The sequence below is a fragment of the Chelmon rostratus genome, chromosome 14 (genome assembly GCF_017976325.1).
Source record: "Chelmon rostratus isolate fCheRos1 chromosome 14, fCheRos1.pri, whole genome shotgun sequence".
Lineage (NCBI taxonomy): Eukaryota > Metazoa > Chordata > Actinopteri > Chaetodontiformes > Chaetodontidae > Chelmon > Chelmon rostratus.
Window position 1 is genome coordinate 15,639,225 of NC_055671.1, and position 19,860 is coordinate 15,659,084.

Here is a 19,860-nt window from a genome sequence, read left to right on the forward strand (position 1 = left end):
CAGTTCACTGAAGTGGGTTTTGAAATACGATGTAGTCGTAGGTTTAATGTGGATGAACTGTGTCCTGGCTCTGAGCTCAGAGATGTTTAGATATCAGGTTTTAGTACAACACACACTTCAAGATAAATGATCTGTGTTTCACTTGTTTTAGTTAAAGAAATCAAACTTTTTGTCAATTCATATTCGCAGCTGCACTCGTGACGCAGCACAGAGTTTCAGCTGCTGGATTACAATTAAACCAGGCTTAATCGTGTGTTTGTGTGTGTGTGTGTGTGTGTGTGTGTGTGTGTGTGTGTCATTACAGCAAATGACTAATGAAGGATTTTCATGAATGGTCCTTCAGAAGCCCTCTGAATTAAGAGAATGGACCATTCTGAAGTGAAGGAAGGAAATAGCGAAGGAAAGAAAGATGAAGAAAAGGAGGAAGTAACATGGGAAGGAATGTGTGAAGGGATAAACAAAGAAAGATGCAAAGTGAAAGAAATACAAAGAAGAGTTGACGGGCATCAAAAAAGGAAGCGCTAACGTGTAAAGAAAGGGTTTGTCTTTGGGAGGTGAGGGAATAACTGAGCTGGCTGAAATTAGTTTAATGTGAACAGAAAGTATTGATAATTAATTGCAAACATGTTGTAACTGAATATAAAAGATGGAATAATGTTGCTCTCTGCTGCAGGAAGTGAAACCATGAAGTGCGTGTGTTTGGGGTTTTTTTAGTGACATTTGTATTTATTTGCAAAACCCTGTCTCTCACTCCAACTTCTGAATAAACAACTCAAGCATCAACCTTATCATTTCTTGTCCTTGTTATCATTAATTTTCATGAACCTTGAATGTACCTGATGCCGGTTGGCTGGTAGTTTTTGGTTTAAGCGTCTTTGGGTCTCTTGAAAGGATATAAGTGGTTCATCCAGGAATCTCGGGAAATGCTGGATGTTATTGTATTTTTATTCTGACCTGAAATGTATTTGCAGCCGCTGATAAGAAACTACACAATGACTGCTCTCATGATACCTCTTGCCTTTACCTCTCACCTTTGTTCAGAAAGTTGGGGAGTAACAGGATTTGAATGGTGTGCTTGACAACAGAAGAGACCAACAGATGAATCAACATTGCTACTGTACATGTGTATGTAAAAATATACAATAACAATAATAATAATAAGGCCTCATTGTGGCATGCGTTATCTTTATTTTTAGAGGCTTGAGGGAAAAAATGATTCACTAATCAACTAAACAAATGGCAAAAACTGAGGAAAAGTATGAAGAAAAAGGAACATAATTTGAGCACTTAAAGCACAAAGCACTTAAAAGCAAAAATACTCCACAAAAAAACGTGTGCAACATTAGCAAAAGGTACTTAAAGTATTAAAAGTGAAAATACACAATGCAGAAAAATGGTCATTGTGATTGTCATATTACTATATAACATGTTATTTTATTATTATTATTATCACAAATACATCAGTGTTTATGTGAAATTTTACTGTTTTAGCTGGTCGAGGTGGAGCTAACTTTAACTTTATAGAAGTTCACATCCTGCATTTACAATCATAATCTGTAAAGTAACTATTGCTGTCAGATAAATGTAGCGGAGATAAAAGCATTTTGTTCTGAACTGTAATGGAAGAATAAGTATAAAGTATAAACTAGCACTAACATAGTAAAACACTAATGAACAACATATTGAGGTTTCAAGTGATTGCATCCACTCAAATGTGACTAATGTAATAAAATAGCTAAGATATTGGTCACCATGATGTGACTAGTGGGGCCTCAGTATGTGTTCCTGTAGACTCACAGTATGAAAATGTGAGGCAACCCCAACACACCTGAACTGGACCGGCACTAGGACCCGGTGGAGCGCTGGGTGAAGACCCAGCGGCTGCCGAGCCGAACTATAAACTGTAGCGGCCAAACTGACTCACTCGGCCGCACAGAGGCTGACAGAGCTCCGCCGCGTCTGTGGTCAACACACATGTGAACAACCGTCGCTTTTTAACTGAAACATCTACGGGATTATCACTGGGAATAACAAAAACTACCAAACGACATGGACTCTAAGCGGCAAAGTGGTGAGTAACAGCCTTTCTCTTTTAACCAGCCTGTCACATGTTCCTATTTATCGCAACAAAGAAGTACAGTAAGTTTACAGAGGCGACTTTGAGAGGAAGCCTCCTGAAACAGAAAACCAGAAATGTACATTCTACGTCCGAGGAGGTGAATGAATGTGTTCACAAAGGCGCTGCACGTTTCCAAACTGGATAAATACACAAAAAACACATCACCTTACTTATCGCTTAAAAGTCACCATAAGACATGAGATATGGTGTGACTTTTAAAACAGCAGATACACACAGCACAGTTTGATTTTCATGAAACTCATCTGAAGTAAAGGACCATCAGTCCGTTTACAAACCGCCTCGCGCCCCGGTGAGGTGGAGTAACGGTAGAGTGATGTCATACACCTACACGCCGGGGTGGTGCGCTGTGAGCGCGCGCGCGCGCGTGTGCGTGTGGATGGAGGAATCCTCGCTCAGGTGGAGTGATGCAATCTGATACCAACAGAGAAGTGCCTCGTTGGAGGCAGCGCCGCCGCAGCAGCTGAATGGCTGCTCTGTTTCCTCCGCCTGCAGGCGACAGCGCTGCACACAGGAAGCTGCATTATGTGACACCAGGTGATGCAGCTGCGGCCTCGCGTGGAAATCTGGCAAAACGAGGATCACAAGCGACTGTGTCGAGGGAAACAATGAGCATTGTGGACAAAAGTCAGTTCGAGGAAGAGCTTTTATTAATGCTTGTTCAAACGCCCCATCATGCTGCCCATTATTCAGGCATTCTGTGGATTAACACAAAAATGATGTCAGTTCCCTTAAATAGAAGGAGAAATTGAGATGAAAGAAACGGCTCATCCTAATTTTAGAAGCAAAATTCAGTCCAAACCTCAGACGCTGTTCAAAGCCTGAGCATAAATGCAGCCGATCAGCCTCCAGACTACTTTAATTAAAAGTCATGGGTCGGCTCTTAAAATTATCATGTGATGATGTTAATAATAAATGATAATACTGTGGGTGCACTTTAGAGTGTCTACTCACTGCCAATATTACAATTCATTCCTACAGTGTTTGCTAACAGGTATTTTTCACAGCAGACATTTTCAGCACAGGTGTCACTGATAACATTAACTATGGCTGTTTTATTCAAGTATCCCAGCAAGTCATGGCAGTGTGATAGTGAGCCGGCACACACAACACCAGGACCCTGAGACCAGCATTAATTAGCCATCATTAAATGTTATCATTCACACCTGTGCTTTTCCTACTGCGAAACAGTAAAAGGGCCCATGAAGCACTTAGACAAGCAGCTTGCCCTGCATAACCACATTGTTTTGTAGCCAAACACTTGTGCAGCTGTGCACTGGTGAAGAAAATATTCTCACTGTGGACGAACCAGGATTAATTGATGATGGCATTCAGGGCCAGTAGCGCAACTGCTGCAACAAGTGGGAGACATTTGCAGAAATGGAAGTGGTACAATGTCTTTTGGTGAGGCGGAGTTAGAAATACAGGGGCAAAGTTTTCATAATCTTCAGTGGAAGTTTGAATAGTGGATTTATTCTCTCTTACACTATGCTCTGTTTCTCTGTTTAACAACTGTCACAAGCCTTAACCTCGACCGTGGTTCTCATTACATTTCCTTTTCCTTTTCCTCCTGCTCACCCAGTGATCCTCCACCCAGCCCCCTTTTTCCATTCTCTGTCAGAATCAGAAAGTCCAGAACTCTTTATTGGTTTGATATTAAGCCAGTGTGCTCCATCTTTAAGCCTCTTGACACTTTCGAAGACCTCTGTCGTCGAGATGCATAAAGCAGCAGGTCAGTGCATGTCACCCATGCCGGTCTGTTCGATGTAGGTGGAGACTTAACCAATGTGGTGATAACACTTCAAACAGGAAAAACACTGGATCACCACCATATCACTCCTGCGAAATACTGTCATAAAAACACTAGCTCTCTCTCTCCCTCTCTCTCTCTCTGTGTCTCTGTGTGTGTGGGTGTGTGTGGGTGGGTGTGTGTGTGTGAGAGAGAAGACAGTATCAATATAAGTTGCCAATTGAAAATGAGTGAGGCACATTTTTAAACATTGTTTTTTTGGAGGGATTAAACAAAAATATATATTTTGTGTTAATTAGGAGCAGAAGTCTTAGAAGTCTTTGTGCTAAGCTAAGCAAATCCTTCTTGTGAGCTTCATGTTGTAATACAGACATGAGAATGGTATCAGTCTGTCCATCTAACTCTTGGCACGAACGCAGATAAGTGTATTTCCCAAATTCCAAACTGTTTAACTTTAAAAGTGTGTAAAATTAATTGATTTAATGTCAAAAACACCAAGTTTATATTTCAGCATATTCGGCTACTCTTTCCCCGTTTACCAGTCTTTGTGCTAAGCTACATGAGCAGGCTGCTGGCTGTAGCTTCATTTTTAGCATTCAGACATTAGAGTGGCATCAGTCTTCTCATGCAACGCTCATAAAAAAAAATCTAATTTTTCCTTCAAATGGAAGAAAGGAGAATCTTTTTCACATCAGCATGAATCAAAGTTGTCTTTGTCAAGCTAATTAACCAAGCCAGTGGTTAATTAGTCCATGGTCACTGTAGTAGCTGAAGGGCTCAATGAAACCACAGCACAACAGTCTGTGTTTTGAATCGAACTCTTGCTGTGCCACAGTGTCTGCGCCTCCCTTGTCTCCTCTACATTTACTATCTGAGGAAAGTGATAAGATACTAAAAGAATGTGAAAAAGACAGAATTCCACGACCCCCCCCCCCCCCCCCCCCCCCCCCCCAGCAGTTTCTTTTTAAAGATTTTGCCAGCTTGCTTCTGGAGGGGACTTTTTAACATGTCTGACTGAATGCCAACCCCTATCGAGCGGTGACACCATCCACTGTTGTCACGAAAATATGAATTACGGGATGCTGAATCTCTGAAGCAGACTTTTGTCTCAGAGGGGGCCGTCAAGACTTGAACCCTGACCTCTGTCTGAAGAGGATGGGTGTCTGGAGAAGGGATGGAGGGAGGCGGACGAGGGAAAAGGAGTTAGAAGGAAGGGACCAGGGAGGGAGGAGGGACAGAAAGAAAGGAGTGAAAGGGAGAATGTGGGATCTGGAGGGAACTCGGCCTCTGGGAGTGTGGGGGAGGCAGGAAGAGGACGCCTGCTGTAGTGCTAAATAGCAGCTTCACACACTTGGAATCCTCTTAAATTGAAAAAGGCATGAAAAGCGTATGTTTGCGTCACATTAGTAGATCTTGAAGGTTCCTGTTGCAGTTAATCACAAGCCTCAGGCAGCATAATTCATGGAAACAACAAGCGATTCAGCTCAACGCTCTCATATATTTCCCCCACGTCCTGAAGTGTTGAGGAGGAAAATGAAACGGCAGGATAGTTAAGATGGGAGCGGCAAGTCAGGGAGGAGGTTCGCCTTCGATTGATGGGTAGGACGTGTAATGGATGGGAGCGAAAGCCTCAGGTCAGGAGGAGAAAAGTATCTTTTCTCTGTCACCCTGCCCTCATGAGCATTATGTGGTGAGATAAACAGCAGCAGCACTGAGTAGTGGCTGTTTTGTTCCAAGCTGCAACCAAACACGCCAAATCAGTTCAAATGAGAGTCGCATGGCTCAGGTCTCATGACTGACCTTCTTCAGGAAGCCCGTCTGCGGAAACACACAAAAATGTATGTGAAAGCACGCACATGTACACCCACACACACACACACACTCACGTTTTCCAAAGCACTGTTGTAACTGTATGTTTGCTCTGTATAGGATGATGTCTCTGTTTTAAGACACAAATTACAGAAATAGTGTGTGTGTTCGTGTGTGTGTGTGTGTGTGTCTTGTGGACATAAATCTTTTTACACAACCACATTGTGGGGACTCGCCTTCCTTATGGGAACAAACACAAGTCCCCATAATGTAAATCATTACATTTTAGGGTGAAGCCTTGGGTTATGGTTAGGGTAAGTCTCAAAGAAATGAATGTAAGTCTGTGTAATGTCCCAAAAAGTTTGTGTGTGTGTGTGTGTCTGTCTGTGTTTGTGTGTGTGTGTGTTTATACTTGCACTTGCTACAAAGCGAGGACCATGACAAATTTGTAGCCAACAGAGTGAGGACATGTTTGGAAAAGTGAGAACATTTTTGCCATCCTCACAACTTCAAAGGGCCGTTTGAGGGTTAACACGTGGTATTAAGGTTTAGGTTAGAATTAGGTTTAGATTAGAGTTAGGGTAAGGTTTGGTGTCAGGCATGGTTAAGGTCAGGGTAAGGGGCAAGGGAATACATTATGTCAATGAGTGTACTCGCAAGGATAGAAGTACAAACATGTGTGTGCGTGTGTGCTCCCTGTGAGTTAAGTGAATGTCTTTGTCCATCGGCGAAAACATTCAAAGAGAAAATCTGTGCCGTGTGTGTGTCCATGTGTGTGTGGAATGGGGGGTTACAAAGATCCCTCTGTGGGTGAGACCGACCACAAGCCTCCAGAACAGCTGATTCTCAGCCTCTGAACCCTCCAGTCCCCCCGAGAGAACGAGAGAGAGCGGGCGAGAGAAAGCAAGAGAGAGAGAGATATAGCAAATGAATGGGTGGCCTTGACTGTGTAAAGTTAGACTTCAAGAAACAGAAAATAGACCAAAGGCCCTGTCTGGAGCCCCATCAGCCCACTGTTGGTTTTGTTTACACTGAGATTGATCGTATTGAATCCTGTGGCGGGTTGTTTCCAAGAGAAGTGGAGTACAATAGATCTTTAATTTGAGTAACGATCAGCTGAGGAGCTTCTTAACTGCTTCTTCAGTAGACGGTGAATGAACCGAGGACGCACAAGAACAGACAAGCCTGGGAGCTGGACGGAAGGCGAGCTTCAGGATGTCGGGACAGAATGAGAAACAGCAGGACGGAGAGAAATGGAAAAAGGGAGAGGGGACAGTGGGAGCAAGAGGAGGTGGGATGGAGGAGAGAGTGGAGATCAGGAAGGAGCGGAGAGTAGCTTCTGTCGACAGCTAAGACAGGAAACCACAGCTGCTGGACGAGAAGTACTATACACACACACACACACAGTCGCACACAGCTGCTGGAGATATATCCTTTAACCCTGAGTGGCTGTGGATGGAGTCGATGCAGCTGCGTTGCACCACTCCCCTCTTAGACTATGTGTGTGTGTGTGTGTTCCTGTTTTGTTTTTTGCTGGAGTTTCTGACATTGTATTGTTTGCTCTGGTCTTTTGCAGAGCATTGTGGTCATCTAATTTTGGCCCTTGTGGAGACAATAGAGTATTGTCCAACGGGGGGCGGCGGAAGAGGCTTTGGGAGAGTGAGGGCTTTTCTCTCACTCTCTCTGTCCTCAATGTGTGTGAGAGACTGTTTTGATCTTATTTTAACTTAACCCTTGTACCAGTTCTTTAAAAAGAGTTGCATGTTTTGCAGCATGTTTTATCCGCAAGCGTCTATATTTACCTGCTGCTAAAAACTTCATGTTTTTATGTATTTTTACATTAATTTTAACATCTGCCTAGTCCCCACAGAGAAAGCGGTCAGTTTACTTTGCTATGGCAAATCAGTTTAATTATTCAAATTGAATGAAAAAAGATACTTAGTATATTTTTAATGTATTCAAACTGTAAGAAGAAAAAGGGGTCAAAAGGGTCCTTTTCAAATTATTCCTAGAGAGAGTTTATAAAGGAGGTACATTACTTTCTCAGTGGACAGCACAGTGGCTTTTTTGTGTTTTGGGTGAAGTTGCGTAGTAAATTTTACAATTTTAATGCCAAAAATGAAAAACATTAAATGTGTCCCTAAAATATTTTTCCTGGCAGCATGGAAGAAGGAACGCTTAAAGAGCGCGTGGGCCACCAATAAAGCTTTCCAATGAAACCCAAAGTGAAATGAAATTATTTTAAAGGTTAGCAGCTTAAACTCAGAATGATTCATTCCATCTGTTTAATGGCAGGAATAACAATTCATCATATCAACAGTGGCCTATATCCAGTATTTAATTCAAGGTCAGCCAGTTACAGTGCAGAAGTGGAGAAAAGCTGTCTACTTCAGACTCAAACTAATGTCAGACCTCTCAGACATCTCTTATGAATGCATGATCAACTGAATGAACTAACTCAGTGCCAGAGGCAGTTAGGTTACCGTATCCTTTTCCATCTCTAGTGGAACCACAGATTTTCTTCTTTGCTTTGGCTCCATTTCCTTTAGGAAAGGAAGCTTCCTGCCCCCTCCTCCTCACCTCCTTTTCTCTCTGACTCTCTCCCCCCTCCTCCCCCTCTTTGTCGGCAGGATGTGTGAGAGTGTGGCAGAGCTTTTGGAACAATGTCAAGGTCAACAAAACGCACACACGGACGCACACACAGACACACAGGATGTCAGCGTTGAACGTGAAAATGGTTATTTTTCAAAGAAAGCTTGAAATGTCCAAACTGAAGGTAGGACTTGGTCTGCAGTGGTGCAGGGACAAGGCAACAGACAGGAAACTCACAATACCCAAACAAGATGGACAAAATGAGCAGAGTGATATGTTGGATGGATGCTAAATATCTCTTCCCGGTCAGCTGTTGCAACAGGCGGTAAGCCGTATTCCAAACTGACTTCATGCCCCTTGTGAACTGCCAGTTTAGCTCACACTTGCCTGTATGGCCTTGCATGCGTGCGTTAAAGTGATACTTGATGCACTTGGTGTAATGGCACAAGCATTTTAGCCACGTGAAGAGCCTGTCTAAGAGTTGTGGTCGTTCTACAAACCTAAAAAGTATGTTCCTTCATGTTTTTTGTGGTTTTCAGTAGTGATGGAGCGACTTGTGAACGAGCTGGGCTCTCTGCTGAAGATGCTGGACCAGGAGACGGTCAGTCCTGCCACGGCTGACAAGATGGCCTCCATACGTAACATCCTGGACTCGCTGCAGTTGTCAGGTACAGAGTCAAGTCTCTGGTGGACAGGGCAGTGCTCATAACACCTCTCTGGTCTATCGTTCCCACCTAATTAGTAGCAGTGAAGTTAGCAACTTTATTAATCGCAACTGCTTGAGGGACACAGCAAAGGTACAGTATGTCCTTTAACAAGAGCAAAGCACGAACAAATGTTAGTCTAACAGGGAGGTGCAAATTAGAACGGAGGCAGAGAGCGGCCGTGCTTGCAGTTATTTTTTTAGATGCCATTACCTCAACATCACAAGTTGATTATGTCATTATCTCGAGATCACAAAGCTCAACAAAAGGCCCATTTCTTGAGCTTGAGCTAACAAGATAATTAAGCAGCTATGACGAGAAAACGAAAGCTTGTTTCCTCTTACCTATAATATTTATCAGAGATAAGTGCTGTGCCAGCATGCAGTGATGATATCTTGCCAACGGTAGCCACTGATTCAAGATGAAAAGGCCAACGAGAATTCAGTTGTAGCCTACTCAACAATAACACATCTGCTTGCAGCTGACCACTGGATGTAAGTCTGTCACTTACGACAAACAGCCATTATGTAAATACGCTCATTTCAGATCAGTGTGTTCTTACACAAAATGGCAAAAGTTCCTGCAATAGTTCAAATGGTTTGCTTTGAAATGGCCAAACCCACCTCACATAGCAGTGTGTGTGTGTGTGTTTGTGTGAGCATCATGGTCCACTCTTATGAATCTTATGAAGTCGATTTCATGTGCTAAATTATTTCATTATCTTATGAAATCGCCATTTTGGTTTCTCGAGATAACAAGATAAATTAACCCACAATCTCGAGAAAACAAGCTTTTCTATCTCAAGATAACGAAATAATTAACTCGGGATCTCGAGATGATGGAATTAAAAAATAATCATTGCAAGCACAGTTCTCTATTAAATGAGGTACAACTACAAACGAGATTGGGTGACTTTCATTCATCTAGTGGAATTTGACCGAGCATGCTTGCGGTTTAGCTGCATCCTGCCTCATTAATTCAGTTTGACACTTGCAGCCGTTCAACTGAAGCATTTCTGAGTTGAGCAATTTGTTCAAGGTCACTACAACAGCGTTTATTTAGACAGGGACAGAACATTCTATCTTACTCGTCTTTATGCGACAAGGCAAACTTCCCTTCATGACTCAGCCACACTGCAACTGCACAACGCTGCACGAGATACAGTACAGTAATCGTAGTTGTAAAGATGCAACACAATGCCGTGTCCATGACACCAAATCTCACCGAGGCCTTTACAGTAGATCCTTGTTTATCTTTAAGAATACAGGCTGTCAGAGAGGATAAAAGGATTGAGGTAAGAGGATAATGAAATGTAAAGCTGAAAGAGGATGATGAGAGGAGGTCAGCGAGAGGAGAAAAGCAAAACATCCTGATAGCAACACGTCCTCACAGTTGTTTGAATGGACCCCGGCTGCCCTGCCTCGCTCTCCAGGGTTTCACACAGCACATTAGCGTATTCCACATCGATTCATCTTTTTTACAGCCGAATTCTTTGCGGATTTATTTCTCACACTAATTCTAAAACACTTTGTTTTAGTCTGGGAGGCTTGGCAAACTTTCACATGCATTTTATGACTTTAGTTATCTTTGTTCTTCTGGCACAAAGATTTGCAAGCTCCAGTCTGCACTCCCTTGCTGTCTGACTTGGGTTTCCATAAAATTTATTTGTCTAAACATTCAGATTGTTCAGTATTGCTACTCACTAAACACTCAAGTCCTTATTTGCTGCATCTGTGTACACTCTGTACAATCCTGACTCTCTTGACCTTAGCATAGACCACAATCCTAACCCTGTCTTTGATCCTGTTTCTAACCCCTAATTGATCTTTTCCACAGTCAATGGATCAGACGTCTACATGAACAGCTGTCTCTATGGCAACGGCACCAGTTTCGTAGAGTCTCTGTTTGAGGACTTTGGTGAGACGACCTTCAAAGCACCGTCCTCCCAACTCACCATCCTCCCAACTCACTGTTCACTTTTTTTTTTCACATTTTTACATAAGACTCACAGTCTTATGTAAAAATTATCATATTGTACCCAATAATCATTCCATAACATTTATAAAATGATCACATTAACGCAACAAAACTGTATTGTATGTATATATTGTATTTATGAGAACATGAATTCTCTGTTGTTCCACCAGACTGTGATTTGCACATGCTCAGTGCATCGCCGGTGGAGCAGAAAGAGCACAAAGAGGAAGAGGAGAAGACTCATCCTCATAAATCTGTAAGTCGTTTACAGTATCACCCGGTCGGTCCACTTGTCTTTCTTGTCCTTAAACTTTGGTTTAACTTTGACCTCAGACACCGACTGACACGCCCCCTCCTCTGCCAACCACCCCCCTTCCTGACGACTACTACGAAGAGGCCGTTCCTCTAGATCCTGGATCCACCCCTCAGTACTTCACCACCAACATGAACAGTTCTGTGCACACGCAAACTCAAAAACACTGATTTCCACACTCATGAATGATTGTCACCAACTGAATTATTAGAGGTTTCTCTTTCTCACAATCTTGTCCTCATCTCTCTCCTGTAGCTTCCAGGAACTCTGTGGAAGATGCCTACTATGAAGATGCAGACAATAACTACCCCACCACCAGGATTAATGGACCTCCCAAAAACTCCTGTGAGTCTTCCCTCTCTGATACCAATAAAATCTCACAAACATAAACAGAAACCTGTCGTGACTGTGAAGTATGTGGAAGAAATGAATAAACAGAACAAGAAATGATTTTGTAAATTAATCATTTATGTGATTTTTGGTGCTCAGACAATGACTCCGATGCTCTGAGCAGCTCCTACGAGTCTTATGAAGAAGAAGAAGAAGAAGCCAAAGGGCGGGACCAACCTCAGAGATGGACTGCTGAGGAGAACCCAGACGGACCAGTCAGAGACTGCCGCATCTGTGCCTTCCTGCTGCGAAAGAAGCGCTTTGGCCAGTGGGCTAAACAGCTCGTCGTTGTCCGAGACAATAAACTGCAGGTAAATAGAGCTGCTTATTTATTTAAACTTTCAAACCAAAGGACCTAATGTGTATCAGGTGTTATTGTACATTGGAGAAAAAAAAACTTCCTGTGGAATGTTTCATTCAATTTTCTTCAGGCACCAGAAGACATCACACACTAACAAACATTATATTATATTATAGATATAAATCATATATTTATACACACATTGCAAAATGATGGACATCTACAACAAGTAACCAAACTGGAAAGACATTTGCTGCAACCACACAGGTATTAATGTCAATTGGTCCACTGATGTTCCTATTGTATAATTTTTGTCCAACAATTATATGATACATAATTAGAAAAAAGCCCACAGAAAAGAAAAAATATATGTTAAAAAACATCATGAATTACATGAATGAAGAACAAACAAAAATAGAATGAATTACAACCTAACTAAATGAAACAGAATGTGACAATTTGCTAATCCTTTTTCACATAAACTCAATTGAAAACAGTACAAGGACAACAGATCTGATGTTTGACCTCATCAACTTCATTGATTTTTGTTTGGAACATTCCACAGGTAAACATGTTCATTGGTAACAGGTGATAGTATCATGATTGGGTATGAAAGTAGCATCCTGGAAAGGCTCAGTCGTTCACAAGCAAGGATGGAGCGAGATTCACCACTTTGTGAACACAGGATTGTATAAAGAATATTACAACGTGGGCTCAGGAACACTTCGTGAAACTGTTGTCGATAAATAAAGTTAGTTTGCAAATGCTTGTATTCTTTTTTTATTTACATTTTACACAGTCTCCTAACTTGTGTATTTCTGATGAAAAATTATAATTGAAACAGGAATTCGGTCACCTGTTGTAGATCATTTGAGAGAGAGCTTCAGCTTTCAGTTTCAAAACTACAAAGTAAACTACGTTGCCAGAAGGCTGCAGAGTTGGATTTCTGCATTAACATTAAAGATGCAACTGTTACAAATGCTCCCTCAAAGGTGTGCTTGTAGCTATATTGGTATGGCTTTCATTTAGTTTAAAGTAAAACAAAAAAAATCCTTCTGGGTTACTCGAACATTGCTAGAATTTTTTCAAAGGTTACATTTTAGTACCAAAGTGAAATAGCATCAAATGATGCATTCAAGTCTTTCTGTTACAGTGCTATAAGAGCATCAAGGAGAGCACTCCCCACACAGAGCTCCCGCTGAATCTGTGCAACGTCATCTACGTCCCAAAGGAAGGACGGAAAAAGAGACACGAGTTGCGCTTCTCGTTGCCTGGAGGCGACGCTCTAGTCCTGGCTGTTCAGAGCAAAGAGCAAGCCCAGCGATGGCTCAAGGTACCTTTGTTTACATTATCAGAGGGCTGGTGCTTAGACAGACAAGATACGGGGGATCTGACTGAGGGGAGAACTAAAGGTTGTTTGGAATTTAAGGTTTTCTGTTTCTGGATCCAGGTGGTGCAAGATGTTGGCAGCCAATGTGGCAACACTGAAGGACTGGACGGATCCACTTCTCCCATTATACAGAGGAAGCTGGAGCTCGACAAGGTGTGCATATGTGTGTATGTGCACGTGTCTGTGAGCATCAGTCTGTTTATCTGCAAGATTTTCTTTGAATTTCTGCATGTGCACAAGATTTGCTGAATTTCTAGAATTTTCTGTCCAGAAAATGAGGGCTCCCTCGGCCACTTTGCCAGTTGCTGTTCCCTACGTCTGGGTTTTACTGTACTGTTAACTCTATTTCTTCATTTATTTAGGTGACTTAATTCTGAATCTATACTTTAACTTTTACATTTCAACGTCTGGTGCTGACATCACCTCTTTCAGCCCACGCATGACACAACTGTTCCTTTGGCTGCTACTTACAAGCAGTGAGTGAGGTGACATTATTGTGGTTGCTGAGCTGGCCAGTTTTCAAAGCGCTTTATACCCTCAACAAAGTTTTGGCACACAGCTGCAGAGCCAGTGCGGGCTGTAAGTACAGTGACATGGCAGTTACACCCTACGTTGGCAGAATAGTTTTAAAAATAATAAACTAGATTTCGAGAAACTCGTGGACATGACGTTTAGGAGTTAAAGGACAGAAGGATGTTGCATGTTGCTCTCGTCTGTTTAACGAGAAAAAGGGAAAGAATAAAGCTTTCTCCTGTCTTTTATTTCAGGTGCTGCAGTGTGACCGGCAGGCATCAGACTCAGACAGTGGGCCAACAGCAGACTGCCAGCCCATTGCACAGGGACCGGGACGGGACACCACTGACTCACTGAGTAGGTTTACCTTCATGAGCTAGTAATCATTGATTCAGATGTAATTGTTGACACACAGCACATACAGACAAGATTATGCTGCATATTAACATTAGATTCTGATGCATATTTAAAGATTTTTCCATGATGCCAGAGTTAGCATAGAGACATTGGAGCTGTGCTTTAGGCATGGTCACCTCCATCTCCCTCACCCATGTTGTTAGAACAGGAGGAGGAGGATGGGGGTGAAATGAATAAATCAGATCTCAGCCACAGTCTTTGGAAATGTAAACAAGGTTTTTGCCAACTGGAACCCAGACACACACCTCCTACTATGACATTCCTCCGCTAGCTACCCACGAGCTAACGGTCAAGTCCAGTAAATGATGGGCGGAGTCAGCCAGCACTGCAAATAACATTTGATAGGATACATTTATGCAGCCTCAGCGAGTTCAAGATTAGTCATCAAAAGTATTTCTTTGTTTCACAGGAAGTGAAAAAATACTCAAACATGAAAGTTAAAATGTTCAGTTCTGTTATACTAAGAAGTGTTGATTCAACTTTATGGTCATTTTGGAAGTTTATTTTGATAAGGATATACAACATATTGCAAACATTTATTGCTTTTGATAAAAACTTTGTGTTAAAGGTGCATTATTGTTGTGCTACCTGTACCTAAAACCAAGTCTTAGCCCTCAAATTGTCCTTAGACAAAATAAAGACTAAAATGTCTTTACTTTCCAAAAATGTCCTCTCTCTTGCTGTCTTGAAGTCCCCACAAGTACACACATACACACACACACACAAACACACACGTTTAAGAGTCTTTTAAAAGCACATACACTATTTATGTTTATCCATCCACGAAATTCGGGGGATCCATGATGACGGGCCACAATATAAGTCAAACACAGTCATGTTGTTTTAGTGTTGTTACAGCCTGTTTACTGACTGAGCAGCTCTGAACCTAAAGAGACATGAGAGAGAGGGAGAGACAGGAAGTAAGCGAGAACAGATATGACATCCTTCCTGTCCTCTTCCTGCGATTGTCTCCCACTGACATCATAGGAAGCAGGGTGGACGGGGCGCTGCGGCACCTGGTATGTGCAGCGTGAACGCGCTGACACACTCTAGGGAAAGGTTGAATAAATAAAAGACTTCTCTGAAATGAATACAATATATTGTTACTGAATTCTAAAAGAACAGTGAGTCTTCTGTGGAGAAGTTTTCATCATAATGTCTCTCACTTGAAAGCTCACTTGATCAATTTTTTCAGTGATGGAGCAGCTTTTTATTGGTTGTACATCAAAGTGCTCCACACTGTCAGCCCCAGCGCGGTCCGACCAGGGTGTGTTTGATTTCAGACAGGGGCAAGCGCGGCGCCTTCTCAGAGCTGACGGGGTCGATGAGCCGAGCCGCAGGGAAGAAGATCAATCGGATCATCACTTTCTCCAAACGGAAACCCCCTTTACCTGGAGAGCCTCCATCATCTTCCGGTCACCATGACAACCCACGCTGTGGTGAGAACACAGATCAATCAAGGAGTGATTTGATGGATTGACTGGCTGGTTGGCTGGTTTGTGAGTTGCTTAGAAAGAGTCTACCGAAGTCAAATTTTACATTAGTGTGAAAAAGTGAAGGAGAAGTTTGGTCTGAAACTTCAACGTCTATTGTGATGTAAAATTATTGTATATTTTTCAAAACAAAAACAAAACAAAAAAGTGTATATATGCTTTATTTTATGCTTGATATTTAATTTTCAGGAACAAGCAGATACAGACATTTGTTGTAAAATTTTGAAAATATTTTCTTCCAACCTTTAACATAACTTTAACTTGAATATTTGAAGTGGACAAAAAAACTAAAGAGATTAACTTAGACTTGACTATGCATCTTGACCTAAAAATCGTCTGCCATCTTGTCATCACTTGCACATTCCTCGTCTCTCTCTCTGCAGGCTACCTCAGTGTGTGTCTGAGTGGTGCGTGGAAGGAGCGTTGGTGCGTGGTGCGAGGCGGAAGCTTGTACCTGCAGAAGGACCCTGGGGACCAGCGGCCACCAGTCATCGTGGTGCCACTCAAAGGTGCAGAGGTGGTGCCGGGTGGCCTCGGCCCCAAACATCCGTTCTCGTTCTGTATCATGCAGGCAGGCAGCGAACTGGCATCTTTAGAGGTACTATATATATACTGTGGTATCAAAATATTGTCAACAATTTTAACTGTCAGGGGAGAGATTTATTGTCAGCGGATTTTTTTCCTGTGTGGACACAGACGAGACAAAAAGCATGTGGACAAGGATGACACAACTACATGTTTCTGGAAACCAACTACTGTGTGTGTGTGCGTGTGTGTCTGTGTGTGTCCATCAGGCCAGCTGCTCAGAGGATCTGGGGCGCTGGCTGGGTGTGTTGTTTGCAGAGACGGGCAGCGCCACTCTCCCTGAAGAGCTGCACTATGACTACATCGACGTGGATACGCTCACTGACATACGGCACGCTGCCAGACACTCCTTCCTGTGAGTCACTTCCTACAGTATATGTTTGTGTGTTTCTGCATGTATTTATCTGGAGTTCTCTGTCTCTTATTATGACTTTCATCCTGAAATGCGTCTGTTTCTGCCCCTCTGTTTTTTCCGCTCAGATGGGCCACGACCACTGCTACTTCCTCCAGCAGTGCCTCAACAGACTCCAGAACATATGATGAAGTCTATGAGAGCATTGCAGTAAGGAAACGTGTGAACTAGTGATAAAAAAACATTAAACTTTAACGCTCTAAGCTTCCTGAGTTTTAATCTGCCTCTCCACTCTTGCCACTGATCCTCGCTCCTTTCAATCATGTTCAGTTGCAGGAAATTACTTAAATCATTCTGCGACTTCTGCCTGTTATTTTGCTATAGTGTGTTTGAATTTGTGCATGTTCAAGGACAAACATGGATAAAACTTGAAATTGCACGTATAAATCTTTCTTTATGACTTAAAATGGGCCCTGGAAGTGTTGTAAATTTAAAAAATATATTTGTTTTTGCCACAGGAGGGGGATGTTGAGAGCAGAGCTGGACAGGTGAGACGTCATGCCTCCTTCTCCAGCAGGGACTCTGAAAAAACTGAGCAACAGGCCGCCATCAAGAGACACGCCTCCAGTGAGTCTTTTCGTACATAGAAATTACATGATAGAAAATGTAGCTGCAGCTCTCTTCCTGACCTGAAATTTCCTACATACGTTACCTCTGACTTCTCCTGTTCATGACTGTGGTGAAAGGTTTGCCAAGGCGGACAGTCTCACATATATTTTCTGCATGTTTCTCTGTCACGTGTTCCGTTAGATGTAAATCAGTATGCACGGTATGGGAAGACGCGTGCAGAGGAGGATGCCAGGCGGTACCTGAGACAGAAAGAGGAGCTGGAGAAGCAAAAGGAAGAGCTCAGAAGCACACTGGTTTCGCTCCGCAGGGAGAAGAAGGAGATGAAGGAGGAGATGAAGGGCGTTGCAGGTCAGAGGCAAATCACACACACAGCAGTGTTTAGACATCAGCTTCGTAGCACTACTAACTACCTGTGTGTGCGTGTGTGTGTGCGTGTGTGTGTGTGTGTGTGTGTGTGTGTGTGCGCGTGCAGGTCATGGTGTGGAACAGCGGTTAGCCAAGCTGGAGACGCTGTGTAAACAGAAAGAGGAGGAGAGGGTGGAGCTGGAGCTCAGACTGACAGAGGTCAAAGAAAACCTGAAGAAGTCATTGGCTAGAGGAGCACTGGGTCCGCCCACTGACACCAAGATCAGCGTCAAGGTAGGCCGCTACAGCAGAGACGCTGTCTTGTGTACGTCTTAGAAAACTATAAAATATGCACCTTAATGAATTCACCTTAAGGCTGTATGTTTGTCAGATTACAAAGTGCTGTTATGTGTCCCGCCACTGGATTTTATTATCAAATCTCAGTATCATTTCAGATTGTTAGTGCTTTGAAGAAGTTGCCTTCAGGGAGTTACGTGCTGGACTGTTTTTTTATCTGCGGGCAGTGACCTCTCCTCTTCTGCTTGCTCACATTGATGACAGGGCTCCAGGAAGTCACTGCTCCCAGCTAAGAAATAGTCCAAGAAAGCAAATTGGCTCCCATGATCTTAAAATCATCTTTTGAATGAATGAAATCTGACATTTGTGTTTGGTGTCTGTGTATGTGTGTGTTTGTGTGCATCAGGCACAGGGCAGTAAGGTTGAAAAAGTTTACAATGAGACCGTGCCGGTGAACTCAGCGTCCGAGCTCCGTAAACGCCCTCCGTCTCTTTACGCCTCCTCCAAGGGGAACGTCATGCAGAAGGCAAAGGTAGTGTGTGTGTGTGTGTGTGTGCGTTCGTGTGTGAGACAAGGACAGATAGAAACGTTTTCCTCACTTTGTGCTGTCTCATGGTTCTCAGGAGTGGGAGTCAAAGAGAGCGACCTAGACTGAACATGAAGGGATCGACAGATGGAGGAAAAAAACTGAGCTGTGACAGGAAGATGTGTGAAAGCAGGAACAGATGAAGAGCAAGATAACTGGCACTGAGAAGAGGAAGAGGAAGAGGAGGAGAAAGAGGGAAGAGGACAGACTGATACAATCTTCCCTCCTCTCACCTGTTAAAAAGAAGATTTGCAAGTACAGGCAGCATGGTGTCATCTCAACCGCTGTGAATATGACAGACTTGACTGATGTACCAGTACAGTATTAATGTGGATCACTATGAACATGAAATATAGATGTTTGTGTGAGTTTGCATGTATGTTTACATTTGCACAGGGCTGCAGAAAGTGAAAATGTGATTAATTCATAGAAATGCATTGTAAAGGGAGAGTGTAGTTCATCAACACTGTGAGTTACAGGCGAGACTTCTTACCAACACAAGCGAATTTTACGCCTTTTTTTACAAGATATCTGTCGATGTAAAATGAAAAACTAAAGGAAAGAAATTATTACTACTAGCTTAAGTTATCTTTATTAGTGAGAAAAGTATCCCACATCTTGTGAGGCGTATTTAAACCATTAGGAAAGCATATTGTGTATGACACTGTTCCTGAATCCCACGAGTAAATGTTTATTATTGCAATGTGAAACTATTGGTTTTTAACTATTATATGTGTATTTTTCCATATTTGCCTTTTGCACTTTATCTTGTTTTGTTTTGGGATTGCACAAATGTTTTGTGCTTCAGCACCCCACTTACAATAATTTGAGGGTAAATGCCTGTGTCTGCTTTCCCTGTTTATCACACCACAGAGATATGAACAAGCACACTCATGTTGGAGTAAAAGATTACTTTATTGAGAAACTTTGTCCTGTTTGATTTTGTTTCTTTGTTTAAATATTTGTTTCTTTAATTGCCTGCACGACAGCAGTTTTTGTTTGGGTTGGGATACTTTTACTGTAAGTAACCAACAGCAAAATCACAGCTGTGAAGCGCCATCTAGTGGTCATAGGACTTGTTTGATGGGCTGTTCAAATACCACACTTTTGTTCAAGGAATCAACAGATTCTTTGTTCTTTGCAGTACTTCCAAAACTTTAACAATTATATATTTCTAATGTGTTCCAAGAGCTGTCTTATCTCCATCCACAATTAGTTTGAGCTTTAGTGTTTTCTGGTGTGAGCAGCTCCTCCACTTCCTTCCCACAAATTGCATTCT

General features: G+C 42.5%; 1 protein-coding gene across 2 annotated transcripts; it reads left to right on the forward strand.

The window, feature by feature from the left end:
* Window positions 1-1,934: 1,934 nt before the first annotated feature.
* Window positions 1,935-19,476, forward strand: LOC121617216 (actin filament-associated protein 1-like 1). Of its 2 annotated transcripts, none has more exons than XM_041952308.1 (19): window positions 1,935-2,071; window positions 8,828-8,956; window positions 10,829-10,909; window positions 11,140-11,225; window positions 11,303-11,420; window positions 11,538-11,627; window positions 11,772-11,983; window positions 13,127-13,306; window positions 13,424-13,516; window positions 14,131-14,233; window positions 15,577-15,732; window positions 16,170-16,384; window positions 16,581-16,726; window positions 16,852-16,933; window positions 17,242-17,350; window positions 17,534-17,701; window positions 17,826-17,992; window positions 18,402-18,527; window positions 18,619-19,476. In XM_041952308.1, exons 1-19 carry the CDS (start codon window positions 2,050-2,052, stop codon window positions 18,643-18,645), a joined length of 2,310 nt encoding a protein of 769 aa, XP_041808242.1. In that variant the 5' UTR covers window positions 1,935-2,049; the 3' UTR covers window positions 18,646-19,476. The 2 variants fall into 2 exon arrangements, with proteins under 2 accessions (XP_041808242.1, XP_041808243.1); XM_041952309.1 differs by having other exon boundaries at window positions 1,947-2,071; window positions 8,831-8,956.
* The last annotated feature ends 384 nt before the right edge of the window (window positions 19,477-19,860 follow it).